Source organism: Balaenoptera borealis (genome assembly GCF_965194805.1).
Source record: "Balaenoptera borealis genome assembly, chromosome: 5".
Classification (NCBI taxonomy): domain Eukaryota; kingdom Metazoa; phylum Chordata; class Mammalia; order Artiodactyla; family Balaenopteridae; genus Balaenoptera; species Balaenoptera borealis.
Genome location: NC_138862.1, coordinates 71132787 through 71153595, shown reverse-complemented (window position 1 = coordinate 71153595; position 20809 = coordinate 71132787). Strand labels below are relative to the sequence as shown.

General features: G+C 35.2%; 1 protein-coding gene across 4 annotated transcripts in view; it reads left to right on the top strand.

Annotated features, from left to right (window-relative positions):
- The window catches only part of OSBPL11 (oxysterol binding protein like 11), a 106761-nt gene that overhangs the window by 54599 nt on the left and 31353 nt on the right, over positions 1-20809 (top strand). For all 4 annotated transcript variants that reach the window (XR_014244749.1, XR_014244750.1, XM_082392328.1 and 1 more), the window contains exons 8-11: positions 2204-2344; positions 5394-5892; positions 8769-8955; positions 16047-16229. Coding sequence is in view for 2 of the 4 variants with exons in the window: in XM_082392328.1 (XP_082248454.1) it covers positions 2204-2344; positions 5394-5892; positions 8769-8955; positions 16047-16229 (1010 nt within the window). In the remaining 2 variants the exon portion in view is untranslated. The remainder of the gene's footprint in view (positions 1-2203; positions 2345-5393; positions 5893-8768; positions 8956-16046; positions 16230-20809) is intronic.

Sequence of the window (20809 nt, the reverse complement as noted above, 5' to 3'; positions counted from 1 at the left end):
TATTTTTATAAAAACAACAAAAACTGTATTCTTTTAGTTTTTCTACGAGATTTTTTTTTTTTTTAGCAGTTTGGTTTTTTTTTTAATTCTATTTATTTTATTTTTGGCTGTGTTGGGTCTTCGTTTCTGTGTGAGGGCTTTCTCTAGTTGCGGCAAGCGGGGGCCACTCTTCATCGCGGTGTGCGGGCCTTTCACTATCGCGGCCTCGCGGCCTCTCTCGTTGCAGAGCACAGGCTCCAGACGCGCAGGCTCAATAGTTGTGGCTCACAGGCCCCAGGCGCAGGCTCAGTAATTGTGACACACGGGCCCAGTTGCTCCTCAGCATGTGGGATCCTCCCAGACCAGGGCTCAAACCCGTGTCCCCTGCACTGGCAGGCAGACTCTCAACCACTGCGCCACCAGGGAAGCCCTACGAGATTTTTTTTTAACATCTTTATTGGAGTATAATTGCTTTACAATGGTGTGTTAGTTTCTGCTTTATAACAAAGTGAATTAGCTATACGTATACATACATACCCATACCAGATTATATTTTATCTCTTTAGTTTAATATTATTTTCATTAGAGGAAACCACAAAGTAAACTTTGTGTATAACTTTGTGTATAATAATGTTTAAGGCTGTATTTGCATTATTAATCTGAGTCCTAGGTTCTGACCTCAAATGTAATAGTACCTTTCAGAAGGTTGGAGAACATTATTTAATTAAGATCTGTTAGTTTTTTTCCCCCTCAACATTTCTCAAATGAAAAATTGTTATATTTGGAATTCATATATAGAAAGAGGGATGATCGGTTTTTCCCCTGTTTCATAATGAGTAAACATTCACTGGTATACTTAAACTATATTGTGCAACTGACTTAGGGTAGAAAACAGGAAATAGTTCCTGACAGACTTACTAGCCATTGAAAGGGGGAATTGAGAAACTTGCCTTTGGGATCTTTCCTCAAGGTCATAAAAACAGAAATAATTCTGATATACACAGTTGTTCTGTTTGGTCTCTGAAGAAAGGAACTAGACCATTAATTGACTTATCAGAATTTGAGCTAGTAAAGATTTCTTTGTTCGAAGGAGAGAGAAGAAAAAGGAGAAAAACAAAGGCAAAAGAATGACCAGAAACCCATTATTCTTTAACTGTGTCACCAAGTTTTGTATTTTGTTTTTAATATTTTGAGAACATTAAGTTCTTGATTTTATGCCTGATTAGGATTGGTTTTCTTTGCCTAGCTACATAGAACAGATGGGCGTCTTGTTTGATAGAATTTGGTTATGGGAAGAGAAAGTTAAAGGCAGAGACATTAACAGAATCATTTCCTTTTTAAAATCCTCATAACTTAAAACTTAATACAATACCAAAGATAATATACTCATGAAGGCTGTCTTGCAGAAAGGTAATGGAAAGAGGTACCACTGAGAGAGATGGGACACCATCCCCACATAAACATGGAAAGTGACATCTGATAAGATTATAGAATCTTGGGATTTGAAACTTTTATTTGTTGCTTAAATAGAAATAAGAAATTATGTTTCTCTTAACCAGTTATTTGGAGCGAAGACCCTATTTAGATGAGAGTAAACATTTTTGGTTTTTCAGGGGGCTGTTTTATTGATTGAAAAACTATGCAGAGAACATTTTGTGGCATTAAGACTGCATAAGCAACTACAAGCTTTCTATACCTGCACCTAGAATTCTCTTCATCCCCAAAGTTTCTTCCCGACAACTCCAGAGATGCGTGAATATCTAAATATAGATTACAGAAGTTAGACTTGACATGTACAGTCACTTTAAAATTTTACTTTTATAGTGTTAGCTTAAAACTAGGGCAAATATTTAATTCTCAAAACATCTTAAATTATAGGTAGTGGTAGGGTACCCTGGCAGGTGGTCAAAGCCTGCAAAGCCTAAGTTTCAGGTAAGACATTTTCACTCTTTCTGAAAAATCCTGTTTTCACAAAATATTTGTGTTTTATGTGTGATACTTATGACAAAACCACAGTATGTTCAATGTCAGTGATAATGGGTTCATTGAAGGAAATCTGTTCCATGGCCAAGTGATGGAAGTTGTATTTTCAGGAAGATTTTTGTCTGTTCTCAGATTCATTTAGGCCCAATATAAATATCTTCATCTGCTGTTTATACTTTTATTCTTAATGGATATTAATAAGCACTAGTAACAATAGACTTTTGCTTTATTTTGCATCAAGGAACCTGAAGAAATAAATGCAGATGATGAGGTGGAGGATACTTGTGACAACAAGGAGGATGACCTGGGAGCTGTGGAAGAGCAACGCAGTGTTATCCTACATCTCTTATCACAGCTCAAGCTGGGCATGGACTTAACAAGAGTAAGTAATGGGATAAACAGTCTAAGGAGATCATTAGATTAGGACTATACCTATGATTGTTAATGTCAGGGCTTTTTAATCTTTATGAGTTGGTTTCTTAGTCTCTTGATCAGCATTTATTTTCATAAAAAATGTGATAGGTTTTTTGTGCAGCATTAAGTCACATGACAAATAAAGACCTATAGTCTTGTTCCTGTACAAAATAAAAGGGGTCCATTGGGATACAGAATTGGAAAATCTAAAGAAAAAGATATAATCCCACAAGACCATTAAAGTCATTGATACTTCTACTTTATTCTTACTTCCCATTTTGGATAGTGCATTTTGGGTATTAATCTATAACAGAGATCAGCAAACATTTTCTGTAAAGGACCAGATAGTAGATATTTTTAGCTATGTGGACATAGATCTCTGTTGGAACTATACTTGACTCTTGAACAATGTAGGGGTTAGGGGCGCCAACCCCCCATGTAGTTGAAAATCCGCATATAATTTTTGACTCCCCCAAAACTTAACTACTAATAATCTGTTGTTGACTGGAAGCCTTACCAATAACATAAACACTCAATTAATGCAAATTTTGTTTCTATGTATATGTATTGCTAGTATATACTAGACATCAAAAATGAAAAGATAATGTGAAAAAAATTTATATTTATTTACAGATATAATGATTCATGCATTGATAATGAAGAAGCAGCAATATGATTGCTTTACGGTAGCCTAGTGTAATCAGCTTCATGGTAGCCTAGCCTATACACTAATGAATGAATTGTTATAAAATTTTTATGACATACAGTATTGCAGTCATATTCATGAAACAATATTGGAAACATTGTTACATTTAAAAAAAAAACCCACATACCTGTGATAATACACAGTTTTTCTCTCATTGTGAGAGAGGTACGGTACTTTAATGTAATTGTTTGAAAGCGAGGTTATAAAACAGTAAGAAAACTAACATATTATTCATTTTATATTACATATTACTCACCTTAAGCCTGTGTAAGAATAGACTATCCACTTCAATACAAGTCTTGCACATGATGTTCTACATGTATATTTTTGTATATTTATTGGAAAAAAATCCATGTATAAGTGGACCTGCAATTCAAACCCGTATTGTTTAAGGATCAGCAGTACTCAACTCAGCCTTTGTAGTGTGAAAGCAGCCATAGATAATATGTTGGATGGGCATGGATGTATTTCAACAAAAGTTTATTTACACAAACAGGATGCCAGATTTGGCCCAAAGGCCATAGTTTGCAAACCCCTGGTCTACAGCCTTGCTACTTTAAAAGTGTGGCCTGAATTAATTTGATAGAGTCCTTTCACTGTATATGTGTATATCAAATCACTACAGTGTACACTTTAAATATCTTACAGTTTTATTTGTCCATTATGCCTTAATAAAACTGAGAGGAGAAAACAAGTGTGGTCTGAAGATCAGTAGCATCACCATCACCTGAGAACTTGTTAGAAACGCATAATCTCAGCCCCCAATCTCAAAGTTAGAGAACCAGAATCTTCATTTCAGTAATATGTACATTAAAGTTTGAGAAGCACTGATCTGTAGTTTTTAATTTTAGGCCCATCTTCTCCATTCCCAGTTTATCTAATTTAGTGTGCCTTAATTTGTTTTAACAATTAATCCATGATGTTGATTTAAAAAGCCAGTAAGGTTCAAAACCTATGTATGTCAAACATTTACTACTGTGGAATTACATACTTTGAGTTACTGTTGACACTACTTTGCATTAGTGTGGGATTTCAAAATTGACTTCACGAGGTGTATTTCAAATTGAGGTTTTTGAAGGTAGTGGAAGTGTAAATTAAAAGGTTGTTTGATTCCAGTGAGTTACTCACCTGAAAGTGCAACTTAAATATAGAAAGCATTTTGCCTTTAGCATTCACTTTGAAGCATTTCAAAATCAAAAACACATTTCTTTCTTTACTTAGACTTATAGTAATTATAGGAGGGTTTTTAAGTAAATTGATTGAATTAATAGCCTACTAAGAAGCAAACATTTTAGGAATAAAGAAACCCATTTAAACATTCATCTTTCATCTAACCTTAGTATTCAACTGGGTATCATTTTTATTCTAGAAATATTTTTTATATTAGTGGTTCAGAAAAGACTATTAGTTGTAAAATAGGTTAAAATGAGCAGTCAGGTAAGGAGTTTATTTGGTTATTATGGTATTTGCTGTCCCTTAGTAGATTTAGGTTTGTAAGGCATAAGAACAATGTTGGGGTTTATGAGGCATAAGAACATTTGAAAAGAATGTTCTGTGATAATAATCCAGATGGTAAAGTCTCTCTTGACATGAATAATGAATTTAATATCATTTCCCCACATTTGTGCATTGTTAATTGAAGAAATACATATATATTGTATTTATATATAAAATCATTAGCATTAACTGATCACAAATTATGAACAGCCATATAACATTTAAAAGAATGGTACTTTTTGAGCAACATTAAAGAACCTGGTGACTAAACTGCAGTCGCATATACCTCCTGTCTAACAATGACACTGATACAACAGATGTTTATCAAGCCCCTCTTATATTCCAGACACTGTGCTAGGTGCTGGGACTACAGCAACCAAGAAGGTAACCGTGGTCCTGGCCTGCATGTTGTGAATAAGTAATAGCCATTTTCCCCATTATTTTGTTCTTTTAAAAGTAATATTATAGGGACTTCCCTGGTGATGCAGTGGTTAAGAATCCCCCTGTTAATGCAGGGGACACAGGTTTGATCCCTGGTCCAGGAAGATCCCACATGCCACGGAGCAACAAAGCCCGTGTGCCGCAACTACTGAGCCTGCGCTCTAGAGCCTGTGAGCCACAACTGCTGAGCACACGTGCCACAACTACTGAAGCCCACATGCCTAGAGTCCATGCTCCACCACAAGAGAAGCCACCGCAATGAGAAGCCTGCGTACCGCAACAAAGAGCAGCCCCTCAATTCTCTGAAGATACTAATTACTGTTTTTTTGTATTGCTCTCTCTGGTTGATTTGTTGTTGTTGTTGTTGTTTTAGGTGGTGCTGCCTACATTTATCCTAGAGAAGCGTTCCCTGTTGGAAATGTATGCAGACTTTATGTCTCATCCAGACCTGTTTATAGCCATCTCTAATGGAGCTACAGCTGAGGACAGAATGATTCGTTTTGTTGAATACTACCTTACCTCATTTCATGAAGGCCGTAAGGGAGCCATTGCTAAGAAACCATACAATCCTATCATTGGAGAAACGTTTCACTGTTCCTGGAGGATGCCAAAACGCGAGGTAGCATCCAGTGTCATTAGCAGCTCTTCCACCCAGGCTGTCACAAATCATGCTCCTCCGTCAGAGGAGGCTTTGAGCCAGGTGGGATCAGACTGTTACACGGTCAGATTTGTTGCTGAGCAGGTTTCCCATCATCCTCCAGTCTCAGGATTTTATGCAGAATGTGCCGAGAGGAAGATGTGTGTAAATGTGCACGTCTGGACTAAGAGCAAATTCTTAGGCATGTCGATAGGTGTGACAATGGTTGGGGAAGGTAAGTAGAAAAATTATTCTCCGATTTTTAATATTAAACTATAACCTTAAATTTGGGGAAGCTAGAGAAATATTAGTTATAAATTTGAACTGCTATGTGTACTACTTTTTTTCCCAATTCCTAGTATGTTTCAGAATACTGATGGCGGGGGGAGGGGGTGTATCTATCAACAAATATAAATTCTGTTTTTTTACTTTTTTTTCTGATTTTAAATGTAAATTATTTTTATTATAGAAAACTTAGAAAACTATCAAGGAGAAAATACAAGTATCTCTAATCCCTTCATCTAGAGATAGATAAATTTAGCTAGTATTTTGTATTTTTTCTATGTGTGTATATGTTCATACTTTTAGTTTTATAAAATTAGGATTCTCTCTATGTAGTTTTTTGTCCTCCTTTTTTGTACTGAATATTCATTTTCCCAAGTTATTGATAATGCTTTAAAACGTGTTTTTGTTATTATAAACAGCACTCAAGAAATATTTTCTAGGTTAATCTATATCTACATCTTTTGTATTTCAAAGGAGATATTCATAGAATATTTTAAAATATATTGCCAAACTTTATATCTACTCCAGCAAATGCTTATGAAAAAACAATTTAAGGAAATACTATATTTTTTGGCTAAGAATCGAAAAAACAAATTAACAACAACAAAAAAATCTCCACAGAAATCATTGCAGAGTTAATGAAAATATAATGGTCTGCCATTTTAATGTTAAGGAACACTCTCGTGCATAGGAAAATTTGTTCTAAATATAAACTTACAGTATAAGCATGGCATAATTAAGCTTATGACCCTAACATTTTGAAATTGTGTTATTTTAGCCTTGAAGAAAATATATTATCCCCTTTTTAAGCTTTCCTCATCTTTAACTCCTGTTGTGCTGTGAGTCTTACCAATTTCCAAATGTTTCAAACTAATCAAAACTTTTATAACATTAGAAGATATTTTATTAGTTAAAAAAATAGTTTGCTATCTCCAGTTATAAGCTGCATCACATTAACCCTAGGCTCTTCAAAAATCAGTTTACTTACTTTAGAGATGAAAAACCTGAAGCCTAGAGGTGATGGGATGTGTCCAGGATCGTAGAAGTTAAGGCATAGTCGGATTTAAACCCTCATTCTTTGACACACTCTCCCTGAGGACAGTTACTCTTACCAGTTCATGAAACAGAGAGTATCTGGTGATAGTATCCTCTCCCGCTCCAAGAAAGGAAATACCTCAAGAAATGAGGAAAAGCATTAATATCTTAACCATGCATTAATTGAGAAGGATGTATATGATAGTTATTTTTTGATTTGCTAGTTATATATTCATGGATTTGCCTTTTTTAAATTAAATTGCTATTGACACTCTCAATAGAAAGTAAATTAAATCAGAGAATGGAACTTATGACAGTTTATTTTGCTTCTGTCAGCAGCCATGTTTTTATTGAAAAGTAGGGGAAAATTCTGTTTAATTATCAAATAAATGAGATTTTAGAATACTTTGAATCTCAGTTATCCTAACTAGTCTCATTTTCCCATTCAGTAGAAACTGATTATATATTTCTTAGACGTTAAATTCCATAGTGAATATTACTTATGTTAACTGTATTCCTAGAAATCAAAGATCATGAATCTAGTTTATAAGGCCAAATGTTTCTAGAAAAGTACATGATATCCTTTCCAACTTAGAATTAATCAACAGTTATTATTAAATACTTGAAATATAACCAAGTATGTTATGTATGTCTTCTGACAGCTCCCATTATATATAAATATATCACATACAGAGCCATGTTCCTTTTCAAATGGCTCAATATTAATTGTTGCCCATTGTGAAAACTGTTAAGGGCAATACAAATTAATAGTTGGCGTTGCTTTATGTAAAGTGGACTACTTTAGAATCTCAGTCTGTCTGTTTGTTTATCGTAAAAATAGACTATATTAAAATATTTATCATAATTTTTGCCCTTATTTGTGAACATTAAGAACACAGTAGTTAACGAGCATTCATTAAGAGAGACATGCCATCATAGTTCAGACTAGTAGTACACATCCAGTTCGGTATTTGTTTTTATGGTGAACTAGGTAATGAACTTAGGTTAGTAATGTAGCTCAGGTCTGCTTAATGTCTCTTAATTATCTAGGATAGATTGATTATTCATTTATGTAATTCCCCTTTTTTTTTAATTCCCTTTTTTATATGTTTTTTAAAACCATCTTTATAGCATCACTTAATATGGAACAAGCCCCATTAGAATAATATTTATTTGAAAACTACCACTTCTAACTCTTGTAGCTTCACCTTAAATACTTCGGAATTTGGTAAACAAAATTATTATGAGGACCTTAGTTTATATCATAAAATTACTTTTTTTCTTTCTTAATATGCATAGAATAGAATGAAGAACACCTTATCCCCCCTGCCCCCCCGCCCCCCATCATACCATCTGAGATTAAGGTCTATGACTCTATAATGTTAGATATTTAGTTATTCCAGAAACTGCTTAAAAAGTTATTAGTACTAACTAACGATCAGATCTTATGATGATACAGTATAGCATAGACTTAAATTCTGACTTAAGGTTTTATTTTACTTTTAAGAGCATTAGAGAGAACTCTTAAACAGTTTCCACTGCAACATTTTCTGGTCCCATGAACCCCAAAGGGATAATAAAGTCATAATGAAAGTAACCTCGATTTACTATTACCAGGAACTGTTGTCAAATACAATTGTAAATGAAGCCAATTTCATCCAAAGCTAAAAGAAAATTAAGCAAAATTATGATGTTCATTTACCAAGCAGGAGAAAAACTTAATATGGATTTTTCATAGCTGTCTTTTTTTTTTTTTTAAGTTATTAACCACTTTTATGTTTTCACATTCAGGAATCCTCAGTCTACTAGAGCATGGAGAAGAGTATACGTTTTCTCTACCTTGTGCATATGCCCGGTCAATTTTAACTGTTCCTTGGGTAGAACTGGGTGGCAAAGTCAATGTCAACTGTGCAAAAACTGGGTATTCAGCCAGCATCACTTTTCATACTAAGCCATTTTATGGTGGCAAACTGCACCGGTAAGAATATTTTAGTGATACCTGGCTCTTATTCTATCAGTTTGATCTTGTATTATAACTCCTTATTCTTTTTCTGCTTTGTTTTATGTGAAATGGGATTGGATTTTTATTCATGTTTATTTTTTGTTTAATATATTTGATCTTTGAAGGCATTCTGGAAATCACGATCTGGTTTTAAAAATAGTGACAGACCTATCTTCTCTTGTAAACTAGAACTCCTAACAAATGGATATGTAGCTTCTGGCCCAATTTCTGCTTTTAAAGGGATTCAGACTTGGATCCAGACCTCAGTAGAGGTAGTATGGCTACAAGTTAGGATGAAAATACATCTAATCATAAGAAGTAGTTCAAGAAGCACAATGATGGAAGCCAATATCTTTAGGCACCAGTATTGAATGTGGCTTTGTTCTAATTCCATCTAGGAATCGGCCAGTTATTATACCCCTTTAGTGGTTTGTTGGTCTTTTCAGCACTCGTCCAGATCACCCAACTACATGAAGACAAGTTTTCTAATAGGATCCTCAAAAGGATCCTCTTTCCTTAAGCTTTTGATGTCTATTCTGACTGTCCTGAAGTAGGAATAGTTTTCTTTTTCTTTTTTTTTTTTTTTAATAAATTTATTTATTTATTTATTTTTGACTGTGTTGGGTCTTCGTTTCTGTGTGAGGGCTTTCTCCAGTTCCGGCGAGCGGGGGCCACTCTTCATCGCGGTGCGCAGGCCTCTCACTGTCGCGGGCTCTCCCATTGCGGAGCACAGGCTCCAGACGCGCAGGCTCAGTAGTTGTGGCTCACGGGCCTAGCCGCTCTGCGGCATGTGGGATCTTCCCAGACCAGGGCTCGAACCCATGTCCCCTGCATTGGCAGGCGGATTCTCAACCACTTCGCCACCAGGGAAGCCGAGTTTTCTTTTTCTACAAAGCTTTTATTGAAGAATAACATACATACAAAAGTATAGAAGTTGATTTGGGGCCATTTCAAATAGTGCTGCTAGAACATTGTGAATGTATGTATGAATTTCTGTTTGGTAGATACCTAGGAGTGGAATTGCTGGGCTGTAGGGAACGAAACTTTAACTTTATTACTGCCAAACAGTTTTCTTACATGGTTTTACCAAAATGCACTCTCTTCAGTGACGTATGAGACTTTCAGTGCATATAGCTATTTTACTTCTTCACCGGACAGCTGGTACTCAACGATCTTAGAAGTGGAAAGAAAGATTTATTGGCTCCCAGGCACTGAATGGGCCTTAAAAAACACAGATTTCAAAAACACTGAAGCAGAGAATTAAAAAAAAATTACAGATCACCCAAACAGAATCACTGGAGATTGTCAGAATAGTCATCTTTTATCCTTAGAGAAGGTTTTAATATGGTTCACACTTTGTTATATGTGCTTCTACTTACTCCTCTCACCATAGTGATCACAGGATTCAAACTTTACAATTAGAAGGAACTTTAGAAGTCACTACACCAACATTTGCTAGGTGTCTAAATCCTTTTGCATCATACCCGATAACGGATTTGTTCATTGTGTTGGTACAGTATTATTAGTACAGAACTCATAATGCATGAGGCAGCCTATTCCATTTTCAGACTCCCCTTATTTATATGAAGTTAAAGTTGAAATCTATATCCCTGTAACATTCCCGCATTGGTGAAACCATTCTTCAAAGTATATAATTGAGTCAAATGCTTAGGGGACACAACTACAGTGATAAATTTTCCAAGTCCAGCACTTTTTATTGACAATGATATTGATGAATTTCTTTTCTTTTTTTTAATTGAAGTATATTTGATTTACAATATTGTGTTTCAGGTATATACCATAATAATTCAGTATTTTTGCAGATTATATTCCATTATAGATTATTACAAGATAATGGGTATAATTCCCTGTGCTATATAATATATCTTTGTTGCTTATCTATTTTATATGTAGTATCAATAGTTTGTTAATCCCATACCCCTAATTTGCCCCTCCCCCCCTTCCTTCTCCCTTTTGTTAACTACAAGTTTTTTTTCTATATCTGTGAGTCTTGTTTCTGTTTTGCATATATATTCATTTGTATTATTTCTTAGATTCCACATATAAGTGATATCATATGATATTTGTCTTTCTCTATCTGATTTACTTCACTAAGCATAATATTCTCTAGGTCCATCCATGTTGTTGCAAATGGCAATATTTCATTCCTTTTTATGGCTGAGTAATATTCTGTTTTTTTAAGCTATATATCACATCTTTTTTTTAATATATATATATATATTTATTTATTTATTTATTTGGCTGCTCCGGGTCTTAGTTGCAGCATGTGGGATCTTCATTGCGTCATGCAGACTCTTAGTTGTGGCATGCAAACTCTTAGTTGCAGCATGCATGTGGGATCTAGTTCCCTGGCCCTCTGCATTGGGAACGTAGAGTCTTACACACTGGGCCACCAGGGAAGTCCACGACTGTGGACTTTTTGAAATCATTATTATTCATCATAAGGTTCCTCTCCTCTGTGAACTTTCTTGGGTTGATTAAGAGATAAAATCCCTTTTAAGGATTTCCCATATTTATTCTATCCATATGCGTTATCACATGTTGAGCCATGAGTGGGAACTTTCCCATATTTATTATGATTCAGCGGGTTCCTTTCCATTATTAAATCTCTGCTACCGAGAAGGAAATAAGAGGCTGTTAAAGGCTTTCCTACATATGTTCATTTGTATTTCTACATATGAATTTTCTGATAATTTTCAGTTAACACTTCAGTTTCATATCTAGTACACATAATGTTACCTCACTTGCATGTTCAGAATTTTCTTCTTTTGTAACAGCTCAACTATATGATAGCTATTCTGATTAATTTTTTAGTCTTGATCATGTTTCAAATGTCCCTTTATAAAAACTCAGATTATAGTTTTGAGCTCAGGTTAATTTTTTTGTCAAATGCAAAATATCCAAACTTTTGTCCTGAACCAGTGCTTTATCTTGCCTTAAATTATAATGATAAATATAAGCTATAATTTATCATATTGCCAGGACTACCTTAATTTAGAGAATCAGAATTCATCCCCCAAATCTTACCATTGCCATGACATTTAGATGGTTCCTTGCTGCAAATATCCTGCATAGAAATTTTCTCTTGGTTTTCATACTTTGACTTTTTTAAGACTCCTAATAATTTTAGATAGATATCCTTGGTTTGTTAGTGATCAGTCATTATATTTGCCATCTTATTTCTTTGAATTTCTTATTTAAATTGGCTTCTTTTCTCCCTTCATACTTTTTTACCTATCCACAAGGCCACAAGTATTGGATCTTTTTGTTACTTGGAAGTACACTTTTGGTTGCCCCCAAAGTTTCCTCATTTTTTCCACTCTGATTTCCCTTAAGACCAATGGTTTTACCTAATTTCTCGTTTAAAAGATTCATATTTGAAACATACTTCTCTATTTTGATATCTTTTCTTCTTCAATTTTATAGAATATTTTAACTAAGACTCTCTTTCATGTCTTTATTAATAACCATGCCTCCCTCCTCAGACATAGCCTAGTTTTTCTACTGCTGCCTGCAATCAAGCAGACACATTATCTGCTGTCTGCATTTGATATAAATATATTATCTTCCACTTGTCTTTCCTTACTCCCTCATTTTCCACAACTCTCTCTGATGGAACCAAACAGGCCTAGTTAACTATTCCTCATGCCCTTGTCCATCTCCTGATCCCATTTTCCACATTCACTTTAGGATGGTGATTTTTTAAATATATGTAGCAGTATAATGCCATTAAGATTTATGTTAACTAACTGCTAAGTGGCATACTTTTCTGCACACTGAAGATATGGAAAAGTAAAAAGACGATCTCTGCCTAAGGTTTTAGTCTAATATTAGAATGCAGGACCCTATCTTTGGAAAGCATTTATAAGGCTTTTAGGAAAAACTCATGTATAATAGACAATTAAAAATAAAGTCTGTGCTGAGCCTGCGCGTCTGGAGCCTGTGCTCCGCAACAAGAGAGGCCAATAGTGAGGGGCCCGCGCACCGCGATGAAGAGTGGCCCCCACTTGCCGCAACTAGAGAAGGCCCTCGCACAGAAACGAAGACCCAACACAGCCATAAATAAATAAATAAATAAAATTTAAAAAATAAAGTCTGTTATTATAGTAACCATAGTGATGGAAAAGGACAATAATGCTGTGAACCTGGGATTAGGTAATTATTGTACCCGAAAATACTCTTCTGCTAAAGTAAAAAGAGCAATATGATGCTCAACATACTTCTTATTGTCTGATAAAGGACGCCTATCACTTTTTTCAGGAGAGACAAACTACTTTCCTGGTATTAAATTTTGAAGGGATTTGTATCAAGTATTCTTATGTAGTGGCATTGAGTAACATAATAGAAAAATGTCGTCTTTAGTTCTGCATAAGATGTAATTCCCTTCATGTGGTATTTCTTACATGTACATCAATAAAACCCAAAGCTGAAGTCTTAACTTTCAATCTTTAAATAAAATTTTTCTATGTGAAGCCAAGTTAATATATCCAATGATTTTCTGGTATTCTAAATAGCTATAGAGACAGGGTCTAGATAATCTAAAAAGTCAACTTGGGGACTTCCCTGGTGGTCCAGTGGATAGACTCCACGCTCCCAATGCAGGGGGCCCAGGTTCGATCCCTGGTCAGGGAACTAGATCCTGCATGTTGAAACGAAGATCCTGTACGCGGCAACAAAGATCCTGCGTGCTGCAACTAAGACTTATTTTGCACAGCCAAATAAATAAGTAAATATGAAAAAAAAAAAGTCAACTTGATGTTGTTCTTAGAAAGTGAGAGAGTAAATGCCTTATCGGTTATCAGTTATCCTCACTTTAGAGATGAGTAGGATGGCAACTTAAAATTTAACTCTTTGGTAAGTATTTTAAAGGCAGCGTATCCCATATCATTATTTGATACAAGACCTAGATTTATATGCTTTAGATATTTAGATATTCATTTACATATTGTCTGTGATTGCTTTCCTGCTACAGTGAGAGAGTCAAGTTGTGACACAGACAACTTGGCCCGTGAATCCTAAGATACTTACTTTCTGGTCCTTTATAGAAGTTCGCCAACCCTGCATTAGACTGTTAAGAAGAATTGTTATAAGCAAAATGAGGCGAGGCCCTTCTTCCTCCTTATGCTCCTTTTGCAAGTTCCTCATGGCCTGCCTCTAGCATGTGCAGTTCTTGTTCCCTGCCCCAGTTCTTGTCACGATGCTTTTTCTGTGTAGCTGCACTAAGCAGCAAAGACCCCGTGTAACCCAGCACGCATGAACAGGGACCTAGGGCTTGTTACTTTTTAAGTGGAAAGGCTTGTGAAGGAAATAATGATAACTTGAGAGATTGTGGCAATAAAAGAAAGATCAAGTGAGAAACGGATTATTATTCCTCAGTTCGCAGAATATAGTTCTGGGTATATGTGGTTGGAAGATGGAAGAGGTAAGTGTTCAGTGTCATCTCTTCATATCGTGTTTGGTTACAGATAAATTTTCAAGGAAGGAAACAATGTTGGCAAGTGGGATCAGAGAGGAAACATGGATGTCACAAAAAACATTCAGTCAGGCAAAAACCCTTAGCAGTGTAGTTATTTAAGTTCAAACGCTTTGAGGTATAACCGTATAACCTAGAGTTCCCACTCCTGCTGTAATCAAGCAAACTTGTAGTCATGGTGTTCTTTGTGTCCAGTGAGCTACAATTATGCCTAACGTTTAATTTTGGATGTTTGGTCTGCTCTTGGATTCCAAACCCTCGTACACCTTGATCTCTAAGATCTGGCTCATTTGCTTTTTGGCTACTACACCTCTGCCTTGAGCTCTGAATTTGTAGACCATTCAATTCTCCTGCTTAAAAACTATGGGCTCCCTAAATTCAACTACAACCTTCTGGTTCCCAGGCCCTTGGCTTATATCTGACAGATGCTACTTGTGGTTCCTGAGCTGTCACCTGAACCTGGGCTTTGGTGCTTTGGATTCTCCCCCTTTTTTTTAATATTCATTCATTCATTTATATTTTGGCTGAGCCTGGTTTTAGTTGCGGCATGCGGACTTCTTAGTTGCGGCATGCATATGGGATCTGGTTCCCTGACCAAATATCGAACCTGGGTCCCCTGCATTGAGAGCGTAGAGTCTTACCCACTGGACTACCAGGGAAGTCCCTGGATTCTCTTTTGAATCCAGATGAACCATAATCCCTGGTACACTGACCAGAACCTAACATTTGCCCACTATTCTTTGTGTTCTGAACCTCTGTCGAATCTGACCCTGTTGTTTGTGTCCGACAGTGAACATAAAGTACTTCATTAAAAATAATTAGACCTGTTTCTATTCCAACCTTCATTTGAGCTGCATCCTGTCTGTCTGTTGATAATCCAGCCAGATAACTCTTCATTAAACTTTCAACAACATTAGTGCTTGAGTTCTCTGAGTTTTGTGTAGATAGTGATAATCTTTGTATACCAGTGCTCTGTTTGTCAAGAGAATTAACAAATGTTTAATGTATCTTTTATTTTTTTCTACCTCTTACTGATTTGTCTGGTTTCTATATTTAATTTAAAATTAAGCTTATGTGGTTTTATACAGAATCTGTATATCCAGAATTTAAAATATAGGGACTCTAAACTTTTAAATAGGACTAGCTTGAAAAAAAGTTGAATAGACTGTAGTGTTGCAACATTTTTATACTGTAATAAAAAAGAAATGTTAATATTTTTCATATTCCTACTTCGTTTTAATATTATAATGGTTGTTTGTAGCAAGCATTTAAAATACCACACTTTGTGATCATTTATGGTAACTAAGTCTCCAGTTTGATTCCTAGTATTCTTTCTCAAATTAAATTGTTGTTATTTGAAAAAATTATCTAGGGAACTATCAGGGATTTACAAAGACTTTGTAACTGACAAATTGACTTGTAATTGTAACTGACTTCGGCGCTGACAAATTGAAGTGATATGTGTACCTAATTTAAACAGAATTCACAAAGTACATTCTGGGTTTCAGAATTCCTAAGAAATAAGCAATATTACTTATTAGAGCATATCTTTTTTTTTTCTGCCTGCTTCTAGGGTTACAGGTGAAGTAAAGCACAACATCACCAACACTGTTGTATGCAGAGTACAAGGGGAATGGAATAGTGTTCTTGAGTTCACTTACAGCAATGGAGAGACAAAGTACGTGGACTTGACTAAATTGGCAGTGACGAAGAAAAGAGTAAGACCTCTGGAGAAGCAGGACCCATTTGAATCCAGGTATGTCATCCTTGCATCCATCCAGGAAAGAGTCAGAAACTCTGGATCTTAATCTAAGCCTTTTCACTAACTTCCAGCCCTGGGCAAGTCACTTCACTGCTTTGCATCAGCTTCCTCATCTGTAAATTGAAAGTATTGGTCTGATCTGATGCTCTTAAACCCTGTACCAGCTGTGACATTATGTGATACATAGTCACATTTTAGTAAAAATAAAACATTAACTGGGCAAAAATATTAACATTTAGTAGTCAAAGGATTACTATCCTTATCATAAAAACTCTTCCAAATTATTAACAAAAAGATGGGTACTCCAGTAGAAAAATGGGCAAAGACACAAAGAGGTAGTTCACAAAAATAGGAAGAAAAAAAAAATGCCCACTAAGAAAATGAAAAATTGTTTAGTGTAATTAGAATTCAAAGAAATATAAATTAATAAGACAAATTCATTTTTTAAAATGGTATCTCTTTTGGAAAAAGTATGAGTGAATAGACATTTTCATATTGCTGGTTACAGAGGTAAACTGCTACAGCCTTCCTAGAGGGTATTTTGACAATATATGTCATAGGCCTTTAAAAGTAAATGAAGTGGATCTATATGTGTTAACAAGGTAGTCTCCAAAATGTATTGGCAGTGGTTGCTTCCAGAGAGGAATACTGGGGTCTGGGATAAGAAAGAGACTTACTCTTCACAGAATGCCCTTTTGTACTGTTTAAATTTTATATCACGTGGAAGTATTACTGTATCAAATACAAGGAAGCATTAAACATCTTAAGATCACATAAATGAAACCAAACAATTTATAAGTAGATGTGTAAAGGGATTTAATACCTTTTAACCAAAAACTCAGGTTCGGTCAAAAAATAAAACAGCAATGATTGAAAAAAATTCTTCTATGGGTGTATTTAGGATTTATTTAGGAGAGTTTGTCAAGGTTTGGTATGTGGACCCCTGGGGCCCTTGAGACCTGTACAGAGGGTCTGCAAGTTGAAAAAACTTTCATAATAATGCTAAGATATTATTCGCCTTTTTCTCTCTGTTTGCATTTGCATTGGTGATACGTAAGCAATGTTGGGTAGCACTGCTGGGCCTTAGCACCAATCAAGCAGTGGCACCAAACTGTACAAGTAGTCGTGGTATTATTCCTCACTGCCATGCAATTTTTTTCTTCTCAGCCTTGCAGTTTTTTTAAATGCCATTTTCTTTTTAAAATGTGCTTGAAAAGCAGTACAGATTATTAGTTTTATTAAATCTGGAACATTGATTACCTGTCTTTTTTAATATTCTGCATGACAAGTTTGGAGTATACATAAAGCACTTGTGTTAGATAATAAAGAAGTACAGTGGTTATCTGGAGGAAGAGCACTTGTGCAGTTGTTTGAGTTACAAGCAAATTACCCTTTCTTGAAACACTATTTTTACTTAAATGATTGACAGACAAACTAAGGCTGTTCTAATTTTAATATTGGGCAGACATTTTCCTTATAAATGAATGATGTGAACATGGCACTTCAAGGAAAACAATTGGCAGTATTTTTTGCTAATAATAAAATTTAAATGGAAACAACCTAAGTGCCCATTCACAGATAAATGGATAAGGAAGTTGTGAGGTATATATATATAGTGGAATATTATTTAGTCCTTAAAAAGATGGAAATCCTGCCATTTGTGATAACATGGATGGACCTTGAGGGCTTTATGTGAAGTGAAGACTCAGAGAAAGAACAAATACTGTATGATCTCATTTACATATGGAATCCAAGGGAAAAATAAAAAACACTGCACTGTTGATGGGAATATAAATTGGTGCAGCCGTTATGGAAAATAGTATGGAGGTTCCTCAAAAAACTATGTACTCCCATGTTCACTGCAGCATTATTTATAATAGCCAAGATAGGAAACAACCTAAGTGTCCATAAATAGATAAATGAATAAAAGAAATGTCATATATATATATATATATATATATATATATATATATACACACACACACACACACAAACACAAACACACAATGGAATATTACTCAGCCATAAAAAAGAATGAAATCTTGCCATTTGAGACAACATGGATGGACCTTGAGAGCATTATGCCAAGTGAATTAAGTCAGACAGATAAAGACAAATACTGTATGATCTCACTTATATGTGGAATCTTAAAAAAACCAAAACCAAACAGCTCATAGATACAGAGAACAGAGATTGGTGTGTTGCTGAAATGCCAGAGGTGGGCAGCTGGGGAGTGGGTGAAATGAATGAAGTAGGTCAAAAGGTGCAGACTTCCAGTTTTAAAATAAATGTCATGGGGATGTAATGTACAACATGGTGGCTATAGTTAATAATACTGTATTGCATAATTGAAAGTTGCTAAGAGAGTAGTTCTTAAAACTCCTCATCACAAGAAAAAAATTTTTTTGATAATTATGTACGGTGATTGATGTTGACTAGTCTTATTGTGGTGAACATTTCACAGTAATACAAATATTAAATCATTATGTTGTATACCTGAAACTAATATAATGTTACATGTCAACTATACCTTAATAAAAAAATAAATTTAAAAAATTCACAGAAAAGGAGATCAGACTGTGGTTACCAGAAGTGTGGGGTAAGGAGTGAAGGAATTGAATGAACTTCCAGTTATAAGATAAATAAGTACTGGGGTTGTAATGTACAACATGATGATTGTAGTTAACACTACTGTATGGTATATTTGAAATTTGTTGAGGGAGTAGATCTTAAGAGTTCTCATCACAAGGAAAAAAATTTTTTTTTCTATTTCTCTAATTTTGCATCTATATGAGAGGATGAATGATGATTAAACTTACTGTGGTAATCATTTCACAATATATGTAAGTCAGGTCATTATGCTGTACATCTGAAACTTATACAGAGCTGTATGTCGATTATATCTCAGTAAAACTGGAGAAAAAGAGACTTCACTGGTGGTCCAGAGGTTAGGACTCTGCGCTTCCAATGCAGGGGGGTGCGGGTTCAATCCCTGGTTGGGAAGCTAAGATCTCACGTGCCACCTGGCGCAGACCAAAAAAAAAAAAAAAAACTGGAGAAAAAAGTGGATCTTTAAAGACAGAAATCAAAATTTTGGAAAACTTGTATCTGTCACAATAAACTGAAAACTTCCCTAGTAAAGAGTTTTGTGATGAAATTGGTGGTGAAACTAATGAATGTGATCTTTAAAATATGATAGAATATGTCAACATCTGGAAGATCATTCTTCAGATGACCAATGCATGTTATTACAAAATTATGCATGGGTAAAAATTCCATTCAAGGTGCAGATTAGACCAATGGATTTCCATGTAGCAGAGCATGAAAAATTCATTGACATTTTTCAGTTTCCACATTGCAGCTAATCTTTTAAAAACTACCATTTGCTGAGTTTTAATATGGTATCAAAGAACTGAGTTATTTGAAATATCTATTAAAATATTCTTCCATTTTCCAGCTATATGTGTGAAGCCATATTTTCCTTATATACTTTAACTAAAACAGTATGTATCACAATAGATTGAATGTAGAAGCAGATATAAGAATCTGGCTATTATTGAACCAGATGTTTAAGAGATGCTGCTGTATTCTCTTTGCTAAACTTTTATTATAGATTTCTGTCTACATTCCTGGGGGTTATTGGTCTTTTGTTTTCTTTGGAAGAAAGTTTTTAACCACAAATTTAGTATCTGTAGTACCTAGGGCTATTGATGTTATCGGTTTCTTCTTCTTTTTTTTTTTTTTTATAAATTTATTTATTTATTTATTTATTTATTTTTGGCTGTGTTGGGTCTTTGTTTCTGTACGAGGGCTTTCTCCAGTTGCGGCGAGCGGGGGCCACTCTTCATCGCGGTGCACGGGCCTCTCACTGTTGCGGCCTCTCCCATTGTGGAGCACAGGCTCCGGATGCACAGGCTCAGTAGTTGTGGCTCATGGGCCTAGTTGCTCCGTGGCATGTGGGATCTTCCCAGACCAGGGCTCGAACCCATGTCCCCTGCATTGGCAGGCAAATTCTTAACCACTGCGCCACCAGGGAAGCCCTATCGGCTTCTTCTTGAGCAAGTTTTGGTAGTTTGTGTCTTTCAAGGAGTTGGTTCATTTAATTTTTCAAATTTATTGGCATGTATTTCATAATATTTCCTTATTATTTTAATGTGTGTAGGATCTGTAGTGGCCCCACACTCATTCCTTGTATTGGTGACAACTTCTTTTCCTGATCAGTGTGATTAAAGGTTTATTAATTTTACTCAAAGAAATAGTTTTTGGTTTCATTGACTTTTCTCTATATTTCTGTTTTCTTTTCCATTGATTTCTGCTCTTAATTCCTTTTTTCTGCTTATTTTTTGCATCATTTGCTATTCCTTCTTCTAGTTTCTTAAAATAGAAGTTAGGTCAGGGTCAGCAAACTTCTTTTTGTAAAAGGCCAGAGAATAAATATCTTAAGCTTAATGGACCAGATAGTCTCTACCACAGCTACTCAATTCAGCCATTGTAGTGTGAAAACAGCCACAGACAGGAAATGGATAGATGTTGCTATATTAAAATAAAAGCCTATTTACAAAAAAGAGCATCGG